At 37.5% G+C, this 15,679-nt stretch overlaps 1 protein-coding gene across 2 annotated transcripts in view; it reads right to left on the bottom strand.

Annotated features, from left to right (window-relative positions):
- LOC122812092 (E3 ubiquitin-protein ligase TRIM39-like) overlaps nucleotides 1–15,679 on the bottom strand; it is a 225,689-nt gene that overhangs the window by 24,823 nt on the left and 185,187 nt on the right. For both annotated transcript variants that reach the window (XM_044084366.1, XM_044084367.1), the window contains 2 exons: nucleotides 7,071–7,093; nucleotides 6,859–6,974 (listed from right to left, as the gene is read on the bottom strand). In XM_044084366.1, coding sequence (XP_043940301.1) covers nucleotides 6,859–6,974; nucleotides 7,071–7,093 — 139 coding nt within the window. The remainder of the gene's footprint in view (nucleotides 1–6,858; nucleotides 6,975–7,070; nucleotides 7,094–15,679) is intronic.

Below are 15,679 nucleotides of genomic sequence, written 5' to 3'. Positions count from 1 at the left end.
CCCTATACCTTGGGCCCAGGTGGCAAGAGCCTGAATTCTCTACCCACTACCATTTGTAAAAATTTTGCAGATTTTTCCCTCATACTTGTTCTGTTCCTCATAACAGCTGTGGTTTCTGTATGTTTGTGCCCTTACAAAGTTAGTAGTGCATTGGTACAGTTGTAGCATTGCTGCCTGACAGGTACAGGTGCTCTGGTTTGATTCTTGGCTGAGGTGGATTCCACATGCCCTCCCTGTGTTTGTGTGGGTTTCCTCTGGGTGCTCTGGTGTCCTCCCATCTTACAAAGACATGTGTCTGGAGTGTTTCTCCCTGGGCCTCTGCTGAAAATTGGCTTTTGTTCCAAGTCAGACTTTCCTGGTTAACAAATGTTAAATAAAAATGACAAACATTTGAATTTCAGACTTCATATCCTTCAGAAAGTACATGGTAACACAAAAGCTTTTATTTTAGCAATTTTCTAAGTTTATAAGATGGATATTTGAAATTTTTCCCTATTTTTGGGACTGTATTCCCCCATTATTGGCTTCGTCCACATTTTTTGTGCTAAGGTTGAGAGCTATGGTAAGAACTGAATTCACTGAATATGTTTGAGGGCTGTATTCCACCATTACTGGCTTTGTTGAGGTGTTTTGTGCTAAGAGGTTGACAGCTATAGCGAGAACTGAATTCACAAAATGATAGCCATTTAAGTTATTATCTTCCACTCTTTCACAAAACAGCTGATTTGGCATAGTGGTATGTTGCTCTGACTGTTTGGCACAGGGTCCTGGGTTCAAGACTTGGCAGTGACATGTATGGTGGTAACACAGCATTTTATTCTAGCAACTTTCCAATATTATACAAGCAATGTTTAAAATGTGTCTCTGGCTTTTGCCCCCCCCCCCCCACAATAAATTTTGACTTTTTCCAGATTTCTTGTGCTGCAAAGTTCAGAGATATAGCTGAGTGAGTAGATTTTACAAGGAGCTGAGAGCTGTAGGTGAGCAAACATTTAGTGCTGCATATGCTGAGTTAACTTGCATTGTTAATAGCACAACAGGTAGAATTCTTGCTTTTGATGCAGAAGGCTGTGGGTTCTACTCCCACAGTACATAGATGCATTGCTGATTCTGTACTGTGTTGCAAAGGGGGTGGATGCTGCACTCCTTTTTTGGTGAAGATACCTAGTAACTACAAACCTGTTATCAGTTTGCCATCCATTCTCTATTGCAATATTACTAGCTTATCATTGTTTTAGTGTAAGATAGGCAATTTATTCCTCAAGGGCAACAGGCACTTTATTTGCAGATGAAACAATGAAATATAAAGTTGTTTGCTAGCAGCAACCTCTTCATTAGTTACAGATCTTTTTAATGTGGAATTATTTAGATGACTTTTACTTCTTCAGAGATTGTGCATATGTACTGATACTGACGGACTGTAGAAGTTTAAGTAGACTTGTATGATGGAAATGTTCTGAATTGAGCAGTTTTGTCATTATTGGTGCATGCATTTTGTTTCATTGTTTACTGGAAAAATGTTCAAAACAATAAATTTAAAACACATTCTAAAACTGTACTGTATTGTACAAGGAATATAATTTAATACAATCAGGAAGGTGTATGAAAGAGCATATGTATGTTTCGTGTGCAAGGGGCCTGTGATTTGAAAACAGCCCAAACCCAAAGTTAATCTTTATCTGCCACTGGCAAAATGTATTTTTTCTGAATGTGGATTTCAATGCTGTTTCGATGAATGTGAGTTTCAAGGGCAGAGAAGTTTTAATGCTAAGTCTGTTTTCATTGTGAGACTGCATTGCTTTTTTAGCAGATATCTATTAGTGTTTGCACTGTAAAATGCAAAATAAAACTTTCAAATGAAGTCCAAATCATCGCAGAAGTAAAGCAGTATGCACATTAGTGTTTATGGTAAATGGATTGAAATAGCCAAGTAATGGTTTATTGGAATGACTGCGGGGGGGGGCTCCATTCGACCATGATTTTGTGAGGGGGGAAGGGCGGCAAACTCAAAGACAGCCCCAGCTGAACCATACCTCTCAACTGTCCAGAGTTTTGCAGAATAAATAGATTTTTGCTTCTTATTTTTGGTTTGTTCCTCAATAGTTCAGAGTAATGGTGAGTGTGGAAGAGAGGTAAAGAAGAGAGTACAGGCAGGATGGATTGGGTGGAGAAGAGTGTCAGGAGTGATTTGTGACAGACGAGTACCTGTAAGAGTGAAAGGGAATGCCTACAAGAGGGTAGTGAGACCAGCTATGTTATATGGGTTGGAGACAGTGGCATTGACAAAAAGGCAGGAGTCAGAGCCGGATGTGGCAGAGTTAAAGATGTTAAGATTTGCACTGGGTGTAACAAGGGTGGACAGGATTAGGAATAGGTATATTAGAGGGTCAACCCAGGTTGAAAGGTTTGGAGACAAAGCCAGAGAGGCAAGATTACGTTGGTTTGGACGTGCTGAGGAGAGATGCTGAGTATATTGGGAAAAGATGCTAAGGGTGAGCTACCAGGTAACATGAAAAGAGGAAGGCCTAAGATAAGGTTTATGGATGTGGTGAGAGAGGACATGCAGGTAGTTGGTGTGACACAGCAAAATGCAGAGGACAAGAAGAAATGGAAACAGATAATCTGCTGTGGCGACCCCTAACGGGAACAACCGAAAGAAGATGATGATGATTTTTGGTTTGTTCCTCATAAAATTTGAGGTTTTCTGGCAAATCATTTAGGAATGAAGTCACTAAATAATGACAGACGCTGAGTTTCAGACTTCATAAACTTCAGAAAAATGCATGCTAAAGCAAGACCATTTTATTCTATCAACTGTCTCAGTTTATACAAGAGCAATTTTTAGTAATGTTTATATGTTCCCCCAATATATTTGGTCATGTTCAGATTTCCCGCATTAACAGGTAGAGAGGTACATGCAAATAAATTGCTTTATAAAATTAGGCATATCAAAACCTCTCAACTGTCCCCGATTTTGGCTCAAAATGTTGCTCTTCCCCTAATAATCGCTCCGCAAAATGGCAATTTTGGAAGAAAACATGGAGGGTTTACAATTAATAAATAACTGTAATAATCAGAGTTATAGATTACTTTTATTTCAGAAATGTATGTAAATTATTTTATTTTGTCAGCTGCTCAAGTTAGCAGTACTAATATTAAAAAAGTGTCCCTTCTTTGACAGGTTGCTAGCTGTATTGTGTAGCTATTTTATATTTTTGCATCACATTTTTGGTCCGTTTTTTATAAAATTGTGTTTTTTTGGCAAATTAATGGCAAATCATTAAAGACTGAAGATAGAAAATATTGACAGACATTTCAGTTTCAGATTTCATAACCTTCAGAAAATTCATACTAATGCAATACCTACTATTCTATTATATTTCTAAGTTTATAAGAGCAATATTTAAAAAATGTCCTTATTTTTGGGTCTTTGTCCCACTTCTACGTATGGCTTTGTCCAGATTTCTTGCTCTGAGGTTGACAGGTATGACAAATGTGTCAGGGCCATCACAGTCAGCCAGAGACATTTCAAATTGGGACATACTTGTTGCACCCCACTCCCCCATGTAGTGACTCTGGATGTGTCCAAGCAAGGCAAGGAGCAGTTATGCAGTGTAAATGTGCAGAGTATTCCCCCCATCCAAGATAGACACAAGTACTACAGTGGCTTTTCATCTGTCCTTAATTTTGCAGAATGTTCTGGTTTCTGCCATATTTTTATACTGTTGATTTATGCTTATTATTATTCAGAAAGTACCTGTTGTTCTGTGTTTAAGTAGCAATGCTTTAATGACCATCAGGTAAGCTTCTCTGAGATTGTAAGATGCAAGTAAGTTTTAATAAGCATACTGTTAAAGAACTGCCAACATTGAAAGCCTTTCTGTTGTTGCCATGCAGAGAATACTTACATAACTAGATAACATATAAGCCTTGGGTATTGAAATGCATATGACAGTATTTGTAATAAAGGACAGGATTACATTATTTTAAGAAGCTCATTACATTTGTTAGAGACTTGCAGTCATCTTTGCAGGCTTTACCTGCAAACTAAACAGAATGCCAATCTATCGTGTGTGGTCCATAACCTGTGCAGTAATCCTTTAAACAATGTATGTTGAGCTTGTTTCTTGTTTGCTTTTCATTTTTTGCTTTGATCATGTTTCCCCATTAAACAAGTAGATAGTTGTTGTCAGGCAGCAAGTCTTTTTTAGATAAGAAACGTTTTTACAAGTGGGGGTATCACAGAGATTGCTACTTTCAGCATGTTACTTGGTACTTTAATAAAGCTGAATATAAATTATAATTAGAACAGCAGTGCAAGGAGAAGTGGTTTGAGTTGAGTGTTGCTTATTTTTCTTATACTTGATTTTGACTGGCATTCCAGTAATGTATTTAAAAAGTAATTTATTTTTTCATGCCTCACAACCTTTTTGTTTCCATCTAGATATTAAGTAAGCTGTCATGCAGCCAATGCATTGAAATATTTTTTTCTTCTACATTTCATTTTGTCTTGATTGGACTCTCATAATGATGGTTTGGCACCCAGAGCAGCGTATTTAATTAAAGTTACAGTTTTTGTGGTTTTGAGCAAAGCTCCTCCCCTTCCTGGTTGGCCACACCCATTCCCATTAAACCCACCCATTCAGCTGTCTCCTGCAGCCCCCCCCCCTTTGATTTGAAGTCACCAGCCACCACTGCATGTACTGCGGTATCATTCTGGGCGATGGCAGAATACTACTCAGGGCTAGGGTCATACCTGCCTGGGCTACAAGATCGGAGAGCTCTTACATGTCTCTTTCCATGTAGTCCAGGGAGGTACATCTCAGGTCATTCACACCAACATGGACAATGACAGAGTCATATCTGTACTTGCTGTGGAGTGACCTGAGTACATGGGTTATGTGGCGGATTCTGGCACACAACAGACAGCTGACAGTAACCTTCTCCTTGTTTAGTCTGGTGAGTGGGACATCAGTGCGCTTGACTATAGAGTCACCTATGACTAGTGTGTTGGGTACGTTGTTTTGCCTTATGGGCTGCGGTTGAGTGGCACACTGAGTCTGTGGGCTATGTGTCATTTGGGTTGTGTTGGGGGGGTGGAGGTTGCTTGCGTTTCTTCTTTGGAGGTCTCTGTTGCTTGAGCAGATTATTATGGAGAGCCTCCACTAATGTTTTTGTGTTTCTATGTGTGGATTTTGGTAGTGTAGATTTAGTGGGACTATGTGATGAGTGTGGTTTGATGCAAGTATTTACCTTCTTGTCGTGACTGTTAAGTTCAGTCAAAAGATATATCAGTTTTTTCTTAACTTACTTTCTGTTTTGTCAGCATTTAGCTCAACTCCCCAGCTAACTACCCAAAGTCTAACTGCATAACAGATTTACAAAATACATCATTGCTGAAGAATACAGCAAATTACCTGCCTGTCCAGCAGAATGGAAAATCTCTGTTTCTAGATAGCCCTCCCAAAAGATGACAAGACAGACCTGGGTTCTAGACCGAGAGAGGTGTTGTGCAGCATTGTATATAGACAGAACATCACTATGGCCAAAAAAAAAAATTAAAAAGAAAAACATTGTGCAGCTACATTTGCACTACTTTTTGTCATCTTTCAAGATATAAAGTAAGGAAATGTATTTCATCATGACACATTTTAAGAGCATTTCTGTGACAAAGCCACAATTGCACTAATGACACATTTGCAAAACCAGTCTACTTGGTTTTGTTCTTCTGCTGGTTGTGTAATAAATATTCAGCAGGTGAAATTAGTTTGGAGTGCTGGACATCATTTGTGTTCATATTTATACACAAGCTTTAGAACTAACAGGAATCCTTTGTTGGGAATTACTAAGTTGCTTTAATACTTAGTAAACAATATATATAACCGGCAACTTTAATAACGCCTATTGATGAACTCCTGTTAGTCAGAAAACTCAGGTATTTGTAAAATGCTTCCAGTATGAGTAAACAAAAGAGAATACACTGAAGATCAGAATTCCTCAATGGCATTCACTGAAAAAAATGCCAAAAAAACACTTATAAATGTTTTTTCATGGGAAACAAACCACTCACACCCCCAGAACTTATATATACCAACTCAAAGAAGGGCACAAAAAGAAAAATCTAGCAAAGCTAGACTTTCCAGTGTGTGATACCTTAAACCTCTTGTATTAGAGGTGACATGGGATATATGCAAATTACCCTTTAAGGATATTGGGTGTTTCAGTTCCACTGTGGCGACCCCTTACCGGGAAAAAGCCGAAAGACAAACAACAACAGCTAAATGGCAATTCTGAATGTTCATGACTTTTTCTTTTAAGTCTATTTATGGACAATTTCAGGTCAATAAAGCCAAACCCAACTCTCGATTGTTTTTTTTTCTGTGTGACCTTTTTACTCATTGTTTTAACTCAAAGAAGGGGGAAGTTCCCCAAAAATGTAATCACTTTTGGCACAATTCACCAACTGCACTTTACTACTAAGGAACTCCAATCATCAGCAAGTTGAACCTTGGGCTAGAGAAGCTTAAGAGTTCAGTCTTCGTCTACCAGAAAGTTACCCTTGTAGAACCTGTGTTAGACCACTGGCAGATAATGCCACTCATGTGAGTTCCAGAATCTTTTTTTTTTTTTTTTTGCAAATCATCACAGTAATTCCTCATTTTTTCTGCAGCTGCTAACTAAGTGAGATCTGCAGCTTATCGGGCAGGCAGGCAGGCAGGAAGACAAGATGAGGGGGACCAAGTATTTAATATCAGCAAAGTGTTTTTTTTTCCCATGTTCACACCTATCAACCTGCTACAAAGAACATCTTTGCAACTCATATTAGTTGGCTGGAATTATACTGCCATGCTTTTTTACCTGGGATGAGAACTTTTGACATCTTCTTCCATGTAAAATACTGCAGAGGGAAACGGAATTTCTGTGCGTTAAATGGTTTGGTAGGAAGTGGAACCTTCTGTGTAGTATTTTCATATCTGTAAATGAAAATATTATTAACCACAACTTGTTTTTTTCATTAATTTTACATGTGATTAAATCTAATAAAAATACAAATGAAATCACTGTCTTACCTTTTAAAAGATTTCCTCACAGTCTGGAAAAAATACAAAACACAGTATATGAGAATAAGCATTATGAGATTAATTATTTATATATTTGTGCAATTATTTGATTAACTTGAAATTATGGCATCTCTACAATTAAATATGCACTGCTCATGGAGAAGGAAAGTCACATGACCCTGAGGTACCATGACTCAGACATGATTACATGAATAAACACATGCCATGGCGAAGACTGTACACCCCCAGCATACTTGCATACATACAAATGCACACACACACACACACACACACACACACACACACACACACACCATACACACACACACACACACACACACACACACACACACACACGATTGGACACATATGCACATACAAGCACATGTGCACTGCATACACATACACACATAGAAAGCTCAGAGTTCTCTTCTTTTGCCCAGAAGTAGAATTTGATAATTAACTCCAAAATGGTCCTGAGCTGATTAACTCCTGGGCTCAGCAATTTAGCAAAATAAGACTTCAGATATGACAGTGGTAAGAACTTTAGGAGAATCAAAGTGTGACATTGATGAGAAATTTGTAGATCACTATGCATTCCACTGAAATGGGTTTATACCCAAAATCCACTCTGTATCAAAATATTTAATTTACTTGTTTGCAGGGTAAACAAATGAGTGCAGCAATAAACTAAGTTGTTGGAAAAGACCATGTATTTAAATCTAATGAGTTCAAAGTTAAGCATTTATAATTAGAAAAGTTGAAAGCTAATAACGACATTCCCTTGCATAACTTACACCATGCACTTAGATGAAGCATTTGAATAGCAGTTAAGTCATCCAAGTATGCTTATCTTCATAACCAGCAACTGTATACACTCAGCAACCCAAAGGTATACTGGAATGAAATCAAAACATTCTCATCCATAGTAAGCCCACATACCTCTACCCTACTCAGATGTCCCAAGTCTGCAAACCTCTTCGGACTACTAGAAAGTGCTAATACTGCTAACATCCTATTAAACAATTTCAGCATCCCTTTCTATTTTTATCCCTTTTGCACTAATATTCACTCTCCTACAGAATCCAAATCTCCTATAACTCTCTCCCTCTCTTTCTCTCTAGAAATACTGTCTACTCCCCACTATCCAAAACTCCTATTACCAGGTCTTAATTAGCTAATAATTTTTCACCCTAAATTAAAAAGAAATCTGCCATAGAAATCACTCATATGTTCCTCCATTTTTCAGTCTTTCTTACCCCCTCTTTCCACATGAGTAATTCCTCCTCCAAATGGATGATGACCACTAATGCTGTGTTACCCCAAAATTCCAAAACATTCCAATCCTGATCATTACAGCACCCACACTTCTTATGTCTAACTTCATTAAGGTATTTGAGAATATTATATATACAGGCAAATAATTAACTGTACAGGTTTAGTATAATAATGTTGAAAACCAGATAATCAAATGTGTAAATTGTAGTCCCATAACTTCATGGATGAGAATGTTGGAGTATAATATTGCTGAAACAGCCATTGTTAGACATTTCACTATTTATGCCAAAATGGCAATGTCAGGTGCAGCTTCACAAATATTCAACATTGCAGTTATTTTTTGTTTGAAGTGATGCAGTGCAATGTTCCTCTATAGCAACGTAGACAAAGAACAATCCATTTTTTAATGCAGTGCATTGTCCCACTAGTGCAATAAATAATGACTGACAGCGACTGTTTGGGATGATATGCATGCACACGTGGATGTTTTTCTTCTAAGATCCTATAGGATGCAAGTGCAGTGATGATATCCACAAATGCACTCTACATATAATGGCATAATGACACAGGTGCGATAAATGCAGTGCTCCCTGTGCAACTAATCCCACATCTAATGCACATGGCAAACAGAGGTGCATGTAAATGTAATACATATGCAATATATTAAACCACAACAGAAGCTTAGGAACACAAAATATGTTCTGTTCCAATGGATGCATTGCCCAAAAATTGTACAAGAAACAAATATAATGTTCCAAATGTAGAGTCAGAATGAGCAGTATTGTAGAAAGAATGGGCATTGTGGGAACAATATATACAGGAGAGGAATGAAGTTTAATAGAAGGCAGGACTTAAATGAGCGATATAATGTTTGACTGAAAATGGTTGGGTAGATTATAAGTGATATATAATGTTTGCAACTGCTAGTGTGCAGTATGGTTTGTGACATAAAATGCTTACAACTAGGATTGTGTTGGTGTGGTTTATTTTCATTTATATAAACATATGATTGCCTATGTAGTTAAGTGTTGGTTTAATAAAATATTTCTTGTTTAAAAAAGGACAGGAATTGAATTATTTATGTAATGTTTCTTAGGTTATATGATATATAGCAATATATGTGAAGCATAATGTTTGCTAATTTTAACTTGTTAATACAGTTTGATTATTTTTATATAAATGTAAATGTGCTTATGTCACAAGTGATAATTCAATAAAGGCGTTTCATAGGTTCATAGGTTCATACTAGGCTATCTGCCCTAGGGCATTTATAAGCCTAGCCAGAGTGTGTTTGGCTTTCGCCACCCATTTTAAATGAATTTTGCTATGCCCTTTTTCAAGGTTAGTATACTGTGCCTCTGTCTAACAGTGACACAGAAGTGATACCCGGGGTAAACCTACTATCTCCCATCCACTCATCAAGATTCCTCTTGAAGAGAGTCAATGAGAGACTCTGCCTAACCTGGACTGGGATTTTATTCCAGAGTGAAGGGAGCCTCTGGGTTATGAATCTGTCCCTCCAGCATGTCCTATTTATTTCAGTGCTGAGGTTCAAGTCTCTCGAGTGCGTAGCTCGATGGGATTTGGATTTTCTGAGGTGCAGCATGTCCATTAATTCCGGACATGGCTTTATACGTCAGGCACAGATCGCCTCTGAGCAGGCGGTATGCCACTGAGTAGAGCTGGAGTTTCTTTAACCGGGCAGCATATGGCATCTGTTTGAGCCCTTTGATCCTCTTGGTGAGGTACTTTTGGGGTCTTTCCAGTTGCTGCAGGTGTCTGGTAAGGTACATCCCAAAAGGGGCATTGTACTCAATTATGGGCCTAATGAGGGATGAGTAAAGAGGCACGATGACCTCCCCTGATCTAGATGTGAGTCCCTTCGTGATTAGGTGGGCTATATAAAATGTTTTTCTAACCACTTTGGCCACGTGGTTGTCAAATGAGAGATTGCTATCAACTTGGGTCCCCAGGTCCCTAATTACTTCTTCCGTACTTAATGGAGTACCACCTATGTGGTAATTTGTGGGTACTTTGTTTTTGCCAAAGGGGATGACTATACACTTTTTGGCATTTAGCTTGAGGCCATGTTTAAAAAAAAACTCTAGTGGTGAAGGAATATTTTCTTTCTAGTTGTCTTGTAAAACTATTCTCCCTTTCAATCAATGTCTTCCATTTTGACAGTGATATGCTAAGAAACATTTGATGTCTGACAATGTGTGTAAGATTGGGCTCCATTTTGATACTGTGTAGTAGATTCCCTACACTGAGAAAGCATTACCCAAGGAGTGTCCTAGGTCTCCTGTGCTGTCATTCTTCCATTTGGACTCCTACAATAGCCTAACTGTCATGTGCCGTACTGACTCCAAAAAGTAATATCCCTGACTCCAGAAAGTAATATCAAGAAATGGCAGTAGCCTTGATGCAGTTGCTTTGTGTATAACATAGTGAAAAATTCATCTGGAAATATAATTGCTGACAAAATCGTTACAATTCTCAATGTATATTTACGTCAGCAGTTTTCTGTTTACATGGGAATGGTACCATCAATTATGATATAATCAGACTGGTAAAGAGATGTTATATCTGACTCAGTGCAGAGAGTACAACATACACACCAGCAGTGGTAGCAGGATAATGCTTAGTGAGGAATGTACCAGAATTCAAATGCAAATGCTGAGGCTCAATGAATGTTAAAATGATTGAAGTCAAATACTGGATGTGCTGTTCATCTGATCTTTTGCACAGGCTGTTTCAGTGTTTTGGTATCTGGTACTTGTGCAACCACTGCAGTGAAAGTACTAGCAAAAAAACTTCTGGTTAGCAGCATGTTGCTTTATGGGGTGCCTTACAATTGCTATTTCTTCCCACTGGATCCAGTCCATGATGGTGTGCAGACCTTTTTAGGAGTACCACCCCATCTGACTATGAAGTTGCAATGCCTCTCTCCTTACATTACTCAGACGTCTTAAAGCAACAATACCAACACTTTCTTTGCCCTACTTTTGTTTCTCTAGGTAAGACAGATACCCATCTACATACAGCATAGCAACTGTAAAAAAAATTAACTTTCATATAGCGGACCCCACATTGTTCCATGGAATATATATATAAATACTGGTATATGTACATCTCTTAGGTGTGTATCACTTAAAGGTAGTGTGCCTCATTACATATTCTTGCATATAACTCCAGCAAAACATGCCAGATGATTGTAACACAATGCACATTACAAATGACAGTAACAGCAGTGAACTACAGCAACAAATTGCATATTGCACCATCACTGTAAGTGGCACATTAAATTATTCCTTACATTTAACCATTTCAACCTCTGCATGATTTCATAAAGAATGGTGAATATGTACACTGTTTGTGAAAAACTGCTGATGAATGTATATATTGACGTGAGCCTTGGAAATGTTATGATGTCACCATGCCAGCCATTACTCTGAGGACTGCTTATTTATTTTCTCATTGAGAGAATTCAGTACAAGGCAAACACCAACATTATAACTGGGATGTAGCTGCACTTCATACTAAATAGTGATATGGGTTAAGTGCATACACATTAATCTGTGATTCTCATATTACTGCTGGGGAACTGAACTTCAGATATTAAATACACACAGTTTTTTAGGTGTTTCACTGTTTCACATTCTGTTTTTGGCTATAATGCAGCATGTGTACATAAGGGACTGATAATCTCTTCATGACAAATTGGCAGGGCCATCCATATGCATAGATGAAACAGGCAATTGCCGAGGGCACTATGCCTCAAAGGGCACTCTTTCTATGTTTATTTACTTATTTTTAGAGTAATGAAACATATTGTTTCATTACTCTTAAAAAGAAATAAATAAATAAAATAATGTGCCACTGTGTGATGACACCTCATGAAGGAAGTGCTACACTTGGTTTGAACATTCAAGTCGAGGGACATCATAAGCATTGCAAGGTCAGAGAGACAAGACCGCATGCAACATTCAAATGTAGGTACACAAACTTGTGCCCTTGGTCAGGACTGAGGATTTGCATCAATGTGATACAATTTTCAAAGAGTTTGAATTACTAATGCTTGATTGCACTGAATGAGTGCAATACTAAGCAGCTGCTATACTGTTTACCAGAATATCAAAATTTTTACAAGGGAGAGGTGCAAAATATAGGACAAAAATCGAGAATGTTCTGCAGAATTCTGGACAGTTGACAGAATGAAGAATGGTGCAATGTGAAAACAGTAGTAGTAAAGTAAGGATTTTTTAATGATGATGGCAATGATCAACCACAAACTTTGGAAATATTTCTGGCTTTGCGATTTGTGGTAACTTGGCATAGCTTAATGTGTGACAACTTATTTGTGTGTAGCAGTCTAGGTAAAATAATATTAGATACCCATCAGATGTCATAGCTGTAACTGCTGAGTGAGGTTTGGGATTGCCTGCTGGATGAAAGTAACTGACTCCCTTGTCATTTACCCAGTTTAAGCAGTCACTGTCTGGCTTTGCAAGACTAGTTTGTGAGATGTAGCATGGGCTACTTAACTGGACACCAGATTATGTATAATTACTAGTGCGGTCTGTGGAAGAAAAAATTAAGTCATCTGCTGTTGTTTGTTTATTATTCTGGCTTTGCAGGACTAGTGTTATTTGTATGAAACAACTTGGAATATTTTAATGTGTGGCAATGATTTGTCTGAAACAAAGTGAAATGCATTCATGGTTATCTTCTTTTATCACAACCTGACATCTGAATTTTGCATTGATGTGGCTATAACTGCTTGGTGAGGGTTGTCTGAATGAAAGTAACTGGTCTTCTTGTTACTTGCTCAGTTTATAGTCATTCACAAAGGGCTAAAATGTATCACAGTATACCCAGAGCTTCTGGGGGGGGGGTGCTGGTGGACCACACACACTAAGAGGTCACTATCACTTGTTGGACTGTGGACAATGTGTAATTATTTATTTAACAATATCTTTCTTTGGATTCCCATGAAGAAATATCAGAAAACGTCTTCATCATGTGATGAGCATAGGTACATAGAGAAAGCTTTGTTTCTAACACATTGAGGAATTAACAGAAAAAAGAAAATAATAACATTAACAACTATGTACACTGAGTAACAAGTGTCATAACATAACGTCAATTAAAACAATAACAAAAGTAAATAACAGCATGGTCTTAGAGATAAAAATGACAGAAAAAAACAAGACTTTAGTAATAAAGCTTAATGTGTAGATGTATCTAGTTGAAATTGTTGGAGTATGTGGTCAAAAAGTGATTTCCACAACTGTGTGTAATAAGAGCATTTGCTTTGGTTGCTAACTATTAATTTATGAGCCGTTTTATATTTAATCACCATAAGTTTAATGCCATCCCATGATACATTTGATCTGTTAAGCCAGTTTTGTGAGATATATAGCTCCATCAATGAAAAAAGGGTAATTAGGATACATAGTTTTTGTTTAGATACATCCATAGGGGGAATGTGTAAAACAGTGAATTCCCAAGACACATTAGTCTCACAAACTTCAGAGGGGGGCTTGTACAGGATCAGTGTACTATCTAAAAGCAAGTTGGAGGATCTTTCTGAAGAAATGGAATAATAATCCTTGGGAGAAAGTTCTCTCCCTAATAGAGACACAAAAACGGACACAGTTTTATCTTCATAAGAAAACAGGAAGCAAGAATGCAAGTTATAATTTGTTAATGCTTGTACAATAATCTTTATTATTTGTCTGTGTATCTATGATTGTATTCCTTTTAACTTTGTCTGACTTGAGGCCATTGTATATTCTGTAAATAGTTCATTCAATTCACTCTTATTTGATCTGTTATATTTACTATTGTTTAAAAAAAATTCTGAATAAAATTATTTGAATAAAAGTAAGTTGGAAACATTACTGTATTTTTTTAAATTTTCCTCATAAACAGATGCATATGCAGGTGGTTATCTTTTGAGGGAGGGTAAAAAAGTATATATGTTTAACATCAAACACGTTCTCTTTTTTTTTTTTTTTTTTAATTTTTGTCCAAGTATTACATCAGAGGAGTACACAGAAGGTGGTCATCTTTTGCTGTAAGGGGTGAGGAAGCATGCTGTATATACACATGACAGCAGTGACTTGAAATATATGACTGTGGCCATTTGTCCCTTAAATTTAATATCAATTTAACACCAGGCAGGGATACATGGAAAGTGACTGCCTCTTTTAAGATGACATAGGGAGGCAGGTATTATCTCCAGATATGATTTAGGTATCATCAAAAGCATTTGTCTTCTTTCTTTATTGTACACTCCTACTGGTTAACTTTGAGCATTAAGCCTTGGCCATCAATGAATCAAAAGGTTGGCAAACAAGCTCTAAAATGCAGCTCACACCCTCTATAACCTCATTGCTTCCGGCAGCTAGCAGACTCTAGACCCACAGTTAAGTTTAGTTATTACAGTGTCGTCTCGTTCAGGTTAAGTGCATTGAATGAATTCAGGGTTAATACAGTGTAGTCTTAGAGTGTGTTGAAAGGATTCAGGGTTAGTAAAGTGTAGTCTTAATTAGAGTGTATTGAAAGGATTCAGGAAAAAGCAAAGTTGAAAAGCAAGGGTGAAGTTCTTCCATCAATCGTGATTTTTTTCTTCAGGCCATTATTAAATAAAATAGTTAAAAAAAAATATTTAAGGATTGTGTAAAAGAAGAACTGTAAAATGTGCCACAGAGCATCTAGGACCCCTGTGGCTTCTGGGAGCCTTGTAACTCCTGACCTCTGGCTTAATGCAGTCACTTCCACCTCAGTTATTTCTTGGTCAGTTAAGTTGTGTTGAAAGGATTTGGGGGAAAACAGAGTTGAAGCACAAGACATAACTTCTTCCTTTAAGTGTGATTTTGTTCAGCTTGAAAAAAAATGCACCTCAAAGCATCTAGAATACCCATTGCTTCCAGGGGTCTTACAATCTCAGACCCTCAGCTTAATTCAGTTACTTTCACTCTAGTTATTTCAGTGTACTTGTATTACAAGAACTGACGCAAAATCAATGTTAAAAAGCAAGACTGAAATTTTCCCTTAATCGTGAATTTTCTTCAGGCCATCACTGGATATAAAAGCCTGTTTAAAAAATGTAAAATACACCACAGAAAAACATCCAGAAAGCTCTATGGCTTATTGCAGCCCACACACTCCAGCTTAATGCAGCTGTTTCCTATACAGTTATAAGAAGGCATTCTTGTCTATGTAAAATATATTGGATCACTGAATAAATGCAGGAAAATACTGAAGAGGAAGACAAACTCTTGGAAAAAGGAAGGAAAAAGGTAATCTGGATAGTGCAGGTAGGCCAGGATGGG

Source organism: Protopterus annectens, chromosome 9.part0 (genome assembly GCF_019279795.1).
Source record: "Protopterus annectens isolate FY-2018-M chromosome 9.part0, PAN1.0, whole genome shotgun sequence".
NCBI classification, from domain to species: Eukaryota; Metazoa; Chordata; order Ceratodontiformes; family Protopteridae; genus Protopterus; species Protopterus annectens.
The sequence above is the reverse complement of the archived record's forward strand: the minus strand, read 5'-3'. Positions and strand labels throughout refer to the sequence as shown.